This window comes from Syzygium oleosum, unplaced genomic scaffold (assembly GCF_021117445.2).
Source record: "Syzygium oleosum isolate NSW1041296 unplaced genomic scaffold, Sole_v2.1 Sole_v2.02, whole genome shotgun sequence".
In the NCBI taxonomy this organism is placed as follows: domain Eukaryota; kingdom Viridiplantae; phylum Streptophyta; class Magnoliopsida; order Myrtales; family Myrtaceae; genus Syzygium; species Syzygium oleosum.
The window spans coordinates 20,502,808-20,512,456 of NW_026607486.1; the positions used below are offsets into that span (position 1 = coordinate 20,502,808).

Below are 9,649 nucleotides of genomic sequence, written 5' to 3' on the forward strand. Positions count from 1 at the left end.
CTTAACGTATACGTTAGAGAATGAGCCTCGGACATTCAAAGAAGCGTGACTTCGCGAAGCCCCGTTCGGAAAGAAGCTATCAATAGTGAAGTTGAATCCATCTTGTCAAACCATACATGGGAATTGGTTGACCTTCCTCCTGGTAATAAACCACTGCAGTGTAAGTGGATTTTCAAGAGGAAAATGAAAGCGGATGGTGCTATTGATAAATATAAGGCTAGGCTTGTAGTAAAAGGATACAAGCAACGAGAAGGTCTTGATTATTTTGATACTTATTCACCTGTTACTAGAATTACATCCATAAGGATGCTAATTGCCATAGCGCGGTGTATAAGCTTGAAATCCATCAAATGGATGTTAAGACGGCCTTCTTAAACGGGGATTTGGAAGAAGAAATATATTTGGAACAACCCGAAGGGTTCATTGTTCCAAGTCAAGAGAAGAAAGTATGTCGGCTTATCAAGTCACTCTATGGATTGAAACAAGCACCGAAACAATGGCATGCTAAATTCGACCAAGTCATGTTGTCGAATGGTTTCAAGATCAATGAGTGTGATAAATGTGTATATGTTAAGAACACTCATAATGGTTTTGCCATTTTGTGCTTATATGTAGACGACATGCTTATAATGGGCAGCGATAGTGAGGTTGTTAAGGCAACCAAACGCATGCTCACAAGTAAATTTGATATGAAAGATATGGGGGTTGCAGATGTTATTTTAGGAGTTAAAATCCATAAAACATATGGAGGATTAGCTCTATCACAATCCCATTATATTGAGACGATTCTTGGAAAGTGCAAGAATCTAGATATATTATACGGTAAAGACTCCGATAGATGTTAATTTACATCTTTCGAAGAATACTCGGTGAAAGTAAGGCTCAAAATGAGTATGCTAGTATACTAGGCGGTTTAATGTATGTCATGAATCTGTACTAGGCCGGACATAGCTTGTGCGGTTAGCAAGCTAAGTCGATTTACAGTTAGTCCAAATGAAAATCATTGGAAAGCAATGAAACGTTTATTGGGCTACTTAAAGCATACTCAAGATTACGCTTTGCATTACACGAATATCCAGCGGTACTTGAAGGATACTTGTGATGCAAATTGGATAACCGGCACTAAAGACACAAAATCGACAAGTGGATATGTATTCACACTTGGGGGAGCGGCAGTGTCTTGGAAATCATCCAAACAAACTTGTATTGCTAGATCCACTATGGAATCAGAATTTATTGCTTTGGATAAAGCCGGTGAAGAAGCGAGTGGCTTCGAAATTTCTTGGAAGATATTCCTAATTGGCCTAAACCAAGGCTCCGCCGTATGTATACATTGTGACGGTCAAGCGGCAATAGGAAGAGCAAGGAATGTCATGTATAACGGTAAGTCTCGACACATACGTCGAAGACATGACACGATAAGACAACTTCTCTCTAGTGGAATTATCACCATTGACTATGTGAAGTCAAAAGATAATATTGCGGATCCATTGACAAAAGGCCTAACTGGAGAGATGGTTGCAAAAACATCAAGGGGAATGGGTTTAAGGCCTATAAACAAGTCATCATAGCGGAAACCCTACCTAGTTGATTGGAGATCCCAAGATCTAGGTTCAAAGGGACAACTAAGTTATGAAGACGAAGTGTAGAGTCTTGTTAAATTTTTACTCATTCCTAGGATGAAGACAAGTACTAATATGTGAAGGTTAAGCAAAAGCTTTTAATGATTCGAATTGAGTATGTGATATACTATATGTTCGGAAATCACCTATGTGAGTGTGAAGTGAGGGCCGCTTCGTGAGAATTGAAAAGGCCGAATTCTCTAAAACACTCATGAGACCGAGGCGGTGTTCATGGCCAAAACGAACACAACGGTGAGAACCAATTTTGTTCGAGAAACAGGTTGTGTGATTTCTATTGTCTAGGCTTACACCAAAGGTCGACGGTTCAAAGACATCAAGTCTCTTGATTGGTGAGTAAGTCCGATAGGTTTCACTAAGGAAAGTTCAAGGTCTCGGGACTACTTATCCCGATGCAACGTTTTCTCATGGAATAATCGCACATTGCATCTCATGCATACACAAAGAGTCATGATATCTGAACTTCTCATTCATGTGGGGGATTGTTGGGATTTTGGAACCAAAAATCCCATAGAATTGAATGAGAAGTGTGTGGGTGAAAGTGTCCCACATAGGGTAGAAGAGAGATGGGAGATGGGTTCAAATAGTTGAGCCTCACAAATGGGTTTGGGCCCAAGGGTACCCCACTTTTGTGGAGAGAGAGGACCTACGTCAAGCTAGGTCGGTCCACCTCCCGCGCGCGCGCCGCCGCCGTCCGTCCGGCCGGCTCGGCTCGGTTCGGTTCCGGGTCCACTCTCTATCGGTTTTTATTTTTTTTTTTCGAACAGACACGTTGTTTAGAATTTATTTATTTTTTGGACAAATAAACATGTATGTTCGTGAGGTTCGGTTCGCCCGAACAGAAAACCGAAGCCCTTTCGCGACTGTTCATGAACCGAACCGGTTCAAGCGAACCTTCGCTACTATTCACGAAAACTCGCGACTCTTCATTTTTCGTCACTTGAATAAGACCGAACAGTTTAGTTCGGAATAGAAATATCACTTCGTGGCATTCATTTTTTCTAGACGCACTCTACGCATATTCACTTTATCATTGTCATTTGGTGCGATTGTTCTGCAAAATTGCGTTCGTTGGAGTCCTCCGTATACGTACCGCTTCGGAGGAACGAGATCCGTTCTATCCTGGGAGACGATTGTCCAATATCCTCGGGTACTGATTGAGGGGCCAAATTCGTCTTAAGGACACGACGTTAATTCGTTGGGCTCGGATCAACATTCTGCTTATTTGGTTGTGCTGCTTTCAGGTTAGTTTTTCCTACCGTTTGATTTTAATTTCTGATATACGAACTTAGCCGACTACAAAGACAACGTACTATGATCACTAGCATCGATCCGGATGTACTGTATTTTCTCTGTGGGCAGATCAAAGTTGAGTTTTTTTCTGCTGAACAACGAGTTGATAGAGGCCGTTTTCAAGGACCTAGGAGTCCAAATTTGGCATAGAATATGTGGAAAAAAAGTACATGACTGACATGTGACAAGGAAATCTACTTTGACTTTTAATCCACAGTTTGCTCTCCTCTTTCGTGCGTGTTGTGGAACACATGCATCTGCATTTTCAATTACTCGATTCTCTCGTTTAATTCTTTCTTCCTCTTCTTTTTTATTTGGCTACACGATCTATTAATACCCGATTTAATTTACTTCAATATCACGTGAAAGATACATCATAACCAACCACATCCTTTTAGAACGGTTAATCACAATCTCACCTCTTGAAACACTAGATCGAACCGGCTCGCCATCTTAAACTGAGGATATCGCAATCTATTGTAGCACGACCTGTCTATGATGCTGGCTTTTGTCCATCAATGATACGAAAAAATATATATTTTCCGGAAAATCAGGTTAAGAGAAAACCAGGTTGCCATTGCTCGTGTGGGCCCAAGCCCAATTCTTTTTTGGCCCAAGCCCAATTCGAGAGGTCCATCTTTGATGAAGTGGGTTTGGACTTTAAGTTTACGACGTGTCGCAAATCGAATCAAAATTGACCCGTCGTGCTATGGGCTTCAGTTTTGCGTTTCATGTAAGGCAATACGTGGGCCCAATTTGTCCGTTTAGCCATACATTAATCTCTTGATCGATTCGGCACAGTTGGTCATTGGTCATTGCAACCCCGTCTAAGACATCATGTGATTTACGATTTTCCATCGACGATGTACGATAATATTTTAAGATTGCGACTTGGAATCTCAAGTTCTCTAAGCACCAAAATTTAACTATCCAATAATCTCTCGGTCGATTTGGCACGATCGGTCATTGCAACCCCGTCTAAGACAAAATGTAACTTACGATTTGCTATCGATCATGTATGATAAGTTTTGAAGATTGTGTCAATATTGTCCGTGTTTAGAGATAATGAGACCACGATCGTGCTTGACTTAAAATCTCAAGTTCTCATCTAACTATAATTATTTTTGTGCTCAAGAGATTTTTGCATGTGTTAGAAAGTCCAACCAAATTAGGAACGATACGTGGAATTTGACAAAAACTTAGCTACGATAGCATGTTAGAAAGTTTAACTCGAGAGTTCAGGCTGATCGGTGGAGAGAGACCGCGTGTATATAATGAGCATATACATCCCATAGACAAACGATGTGGATTACCTTAGCAATATGCTTCAAGCATCCATAAATCTCCACCCATTCAAAACCATCGTTGCTCAACAATAATTTTGAATTTCTTCTTTTCTTTTCAAATCAGCTTAGCTGACCGAATAGACGCGAGCACTGAATGGTGCACCTCGAAAGACCCCGAAGATTTCGTTTATGGTGCTACCATCACGAGCCTATCGCCGCCATTGCTATGTATCATCACTTTTGTGCCTTTCATCCACATTTTCTCAACCAATAATCTTACCCGCTTATCGTAAAAAGAAGATAGTTACGTACCGAGTTTCCAAATAATTATTTTCTCAATGATGGTAATTTTTTTCACGAAAATATAGTTTTTTTTGGGGGTCAAACACGAAAATATGGTTGACTCGATGAGAACATGCCGGAATGACCAATTCATTGACGTTGTATGATAGAAATCTGGCCGTGTCCGAAAAACGCCTCCTTTTTCGCCTTCGATTCTCTGCATTGTCTCTCTCTCTCTCTCGCTTTGCCTTTCCCTGCGATGCAAAAATTTGTCATTCTCAGCAAAAGAACACAACCCACGTCACTCGAAACCTCTCTTCGCCGTCGCTTTGTGCAGAACCATTCTCTGATCGACCCATGTTGGACATTCCTCAACTTTATCATTGCATGCTTTGAATTCAACACATGACAAAGCACGCTAGCTCTCTTCAATTCCATCATACCCTCGTTGCTACAACAACACCCCACCCTTCCTCTCCTGCCCATTGCCGTCAAATTTGGTTGTTTCGTCGCCAAGTCTCTCCTTTCCCGACCCCCTCTGCGAATCCTGTCGTTCTTCGTTCGTGGGTCTTCCTCAACTTGACTCGGGTATCGTTCTTTTTCCTTTCCTGAGCTCTTCCAATGGGGCCCATCAAGGGAGGGGTGAAGAAGAAGAGGAGGAGGAAAGCAGAGAGCAACAAGAGCAAGGTTGACTCGGACGCTGCGCTCGCTTCCTTGCCAGTTCAGCCCCAGTCGTCGGATTGGTGGGATGATTTCTCCAAGAGGATTACAGGTAAACGTTCTGTCGTTAAGTTTTGTAGCTGTTCTGGCTGTCGTCCTTTGGGAGTGCGCTTCTTTGATTGATTTGCTTCGCTGAGCTGGTGTCGATCCCGTACATTGCTGTTGCTCTCGCTCTCGGTCTCGTCGGGTCTTGTGATTCTCTGTTCTATTCCGTCTTGAAGAGTAACAGTAAATCTGTTGGCGTGTTTTTCGCAGAAGAATGATTCGATTATGTCGCCGTGACTGGCTTCGGCTTGCGATTACCGGGATACATTTCGTGTAATCATGTAGTGCTCGGTTGTTTTGCTTGCTTTTGTTGCTTGATTCGTGTTGTCTTGAGCTTCTTTGGTGTGCTGTTGTTGGGTTTTGACGTACTAGATCTTCAAGCGGTGGCTCGACCTTATATTTGAGCTCTTTCATTTGTTGGAAATCTAAACATAACAGGTCAAACTTAACTGTGAGGTTGGTGATTTTCGCTCTATTAAGTTTGTGACGTAACAAACTACAGCCACACCTACATTGCCTCCCCACAGCAGGAAAGAGTCAGGGACTTCATAGTTCACATATTTTTCCAGCTCCATTTTTGCTACTGCATCATTTATGTTACGACTTTGCACGATACTTTTCTCTATGGCTGATGAGCTGTAGAAATAATATAGTCATTTTTCATGTTGAGCTCTTTCTTTCTTCGTCTTTCATTTGTGTTGCTCAGTTTTGCTTAAAAGGGCATCAATTTCACTCTCAGCTGGTGTGCTGATTTGCTGCTCGTGGCACGCTTATTTATTCTCTTTTTTGTCGGGTTTTTTGGAGATATAGAGGTCTATTGTACATTGTGATCAGATGGATCATGTGTAGGTAAAACTTTCTCATCTGCCATGGCAATTTCTTTTATGCGGATTAACAATTGGGGGATCTCGATTGGTCAGTCTGACGGTGTTTTTACCTTCTCCCTTTGCTAACCAAGGAAAGACATGTTAGAAGCTGAAATGTTTGCTTTTCTGTTGTTGGGGACTAGATATACGACAGAGCAGCTGCCTAAGGGGTACGTCAAATGCCAAATAAGTACTGGTGCCATATTTATTGAAGGGCTTCACTTGAAATATTTCCTTAAATGGGGATGAACAGTTATATGCTTCCGCTGCAAAAAACATTGGCCTGTATGACCATCTTTTGGTGTCATTTTCTTTTCCTTTTACTATTAGATAGAGACACAATGAGGAGTAGGAAGGCAAAGAAGCTAGGTAACACCAAAAAGTAATTCGATGAATTAAAACTTTTATTAGGGCCTGCTGTTTGGCAGAGATGGTTTTATCATGTTCAATTAAACTCAGAGTCCTACTGTATCTCAATGTTTTATTCATCTTGAAATGGTCTTTACACCAATTTACCTTATTCAGCTGCTGTCGAATCTTATACCAAGTGGACATTTTTGTTATTCAACAAAAGTGACCAGGTTCGGCCAAAAAAAAAAAACAGAGATGATGAGGAAAGAGCTACTCTAACAGGTCTTCAAAATAGGGGAAGTAGATTTTTTGAGTGTAGATTTCATTTTAGTCAGAGAAATTCATTGAAGGGGGGGATGTCAAAAGCGTATATCCCACTGAGCTATGTGCATCAGAAGTGGAGATTCATCTTCATTGATCTTAAATGCTCATTGTCAGATTTGAACCTTCTGAATGTTAGACATAACATAACTCTTGCGTTTTATCATGTTCAATAAAGCTCTGAGTCCTATTATATCTCAATGTTTCTTCATCTTGAAATTTACACCAGTTTACCTTATACAGCTGCTGTCGAATCTTATACAAAGTGGACAATTTTTGTTATTCAACACAAGTGACCAGGTTTGGCCCCCAAAAATAAAACAGATTTGATGAGGAAAGAGCTTCACTAACAGGTCTTCAAAATAGGGCAAGTAGATTTTTTAAGTGTAGATTTCATTTCAATCGGAGAAATTGATGGAAGGGGGCGATGTCAAAAGCGTATCTCCCACTGAGTTATGTGCATCAGAAGTGGAGATTCATCTACATTGATCTTGGATGCTCATTGTCAGACTTGAACCTACTGAATATTAAACATAACATAACTCAAAACAAGTCGAGGTTAAATACCGCATGAGGCGAGAACAAAACCTTACAAAAATCTGTTAAGTCAGGATATTTTGCACTTTTTTCTACCTCTAGAAAGATGAGCAAACAAGTCCGGAGATGATAATCCTACTGGAGAGCAGAGATAGATGAATTGATCTAATAACAGTTGCGCTCACTGCCATGGACTGGTTTTTTTAACTTATCCTTCATCTTCAAGTTTGCTTCTGTTTTGGTTGATGTCTTCATTTGGCTTATGTCCCCAAGTCAGTTTCTTCTTTCTCTGGTGTTCATTTATAGCTTTCAAGTGGTACATTTCTGCAGTCAAGATTAATGGATGTTTTTCTAGTTTTCAGGTTAAATACTTCCTTCTACGCACATGATTTTGAATGCTTTGTTGTTTTTATAGATCACCATGGAGGTTTCATTCAACAATGGAAAATTTTGACTATGTATTGACGTGCATATATTACTTTTAGAGGACTAATTTCTCTTGGAAGACTCGAATATATTCTGATAACCTTCAAAAATCAAATCTCTGTCTTGAATACAGTTTCTGCCTCATACGTTTTAGTCTTTCTACGCGTTATTCAACTCCACATGACAGTGTATCCTTTGTATCATTTGATGATTCATTGCTTCTGTGAGAGTTTGACTCATAATTGGAAAGAAGGGAAATAATATTAACTATTTGTTTGAAGTTTGACACGACCATGCAAGGCACCGGAGAATGAGCAATTGTCTTTATTATGTATGTAGGTCCATCCCAACCAAAGAAGTCAAAGGAATTTGAGTCATTTTTCAGAATATCAAGAAAAACATTCGACTATGTTTGTTCAATGGTAAAGGAAGATATGATGAATAAACCCTCAAGCTTCACCGATCTCAGTGGAAATCCTCTGTCCTTGAATGATCTAGTAGCTGTTGCTCTTAGGAGGCTCAGTTCAGGAAAATCATTATCAAGCATTGGTGAATCGTTTGGAATGAACCAATCTACGGTTTCCCAAATAACTTGGCGATTCGTGGAGGCAATGGAAGAAAAGGCACTGCCTCATCTCCATTGGCCTTCAGATGAATCAGAAATGGAACAGATAAAGTCAAAGTTTGAGAAAATTCGAGGCCTTCCGAATTGTTGTGGAGCCATCGACACCACCCACGTCCTCATGAACTTGCCAATGGTGGACCCTTCTAACAATGTCTGGTTTGATCGGGAGAAAAAGTGCAGCATGGTTTTGCAGGCAGTCGTGGATGCCGATTTGAGATTCCGTGATGTGATTACTGGTTGGCCTGGAAAACTGAGCGACGCCACTGTTCTCAGTGGCTCAGGTTTCTTTAAGCTCTCCGATGATGAAAAGAGGCTCAATGGCAAGAAAATGCTGCTTCCGGAAGGAACAGAAATAAGAGAATACATTGTCGGGGATGTGGGTTTCCCACTTTTGCCTTGGCTTCTGACTCCTTATAAAGGAAAAGGCCTTTCGGATTATCAACTTGGGTTTAACAAGCGGCATCATGCCACGAGATTAGTGGCTCGGAGGGCATTGGTGCGGTTAAAGGACATGTGGAAGATAATTGAAGGGGTTCTGTGGATGCCCGACCGGAACAAGTTACCGAGGATCATATTCGTTTGCTGTTTGCTGCACAACATCATTATAGATATGGAAGACGAGGTCCAAGACGAAATGCCCTTGTCCCATGATCACGATCCGGGTTACCGACAACAGATTTGTGAGGCTGTCAACACCGAGTGCTCTTTGCTTAGGGAGAAGCTCTCTTTGTACTTGGCTGGAAAGCTGCCACCCTGAAAATCCTTGTTCTCCCTTGAGAATTCTCATTTTGTTCTTCTAAATTGATGCGTTTGATTGATAGAACCGACAAATGATGGGCGTCATTATATTTTGAGGAGACAGTAATTGTTAATGCTGAATACAAATTCTTGTTCTTGCTTTCTTCTGGTACGACAAGTCGAGGTACAGTTTCTTCCTCTTCTTTTGCATCTTGCTCGCATGTTACAGTTTCTGCAACGATAGCATTACTTCATTTGAACTTCTGTTGCATGCACTCCTTCGTAGACAGTCGAGGTTGTTGACCTTCAGAAAATGAAGATCGTGTGCGTCACTGGCCCCTGGCTTGACCCGTCACTCACATACATGTTGCTGCTCTTAAATGTTATGCTGAAGCAAGTTCATTCAAGACCGTATCTTGATCCAAAGCGCGGCAACTCTTTGCTCTTGTCGATTTTTCGGAAGGAGACTACTTTTATCGCCTCATGGCGGGCGGGTTCAAATTCGATGACATTGAGCTC

At 41.2% G+C, this 9,649-nt stretch overlaps 1 protein-coding gene across 1 annotated transcript; it reads left to right on the forward strand.

The window, feature by feature from the left end:
• Nucleotides 1–4,680: 4,680 nt before the first annotated feature.
• LOC115673355 (protein ALP1-like) lies at nucleotides 4,681–9,308 on the forward strand. Its single transcript, XM_030595508.2, has 2 exons — nucleotides 4,681–5,273; nucleotides 8,107–9,308. Exons 1-2 carry the CDS (start codon nucleotides 5,123–5,125, stop codon nucleotides 9,147–9,149), a joined length of 1,194 nt encoding a protein of 397 aa, XP_030451368.1. The 5' UTR covers nucleotides 4,681–5,122; the 3' UTR covers nucleotides 9,150–9,308.
• Nucleotides 9,309–9,649: the final 341 nt, after the last annotated feature.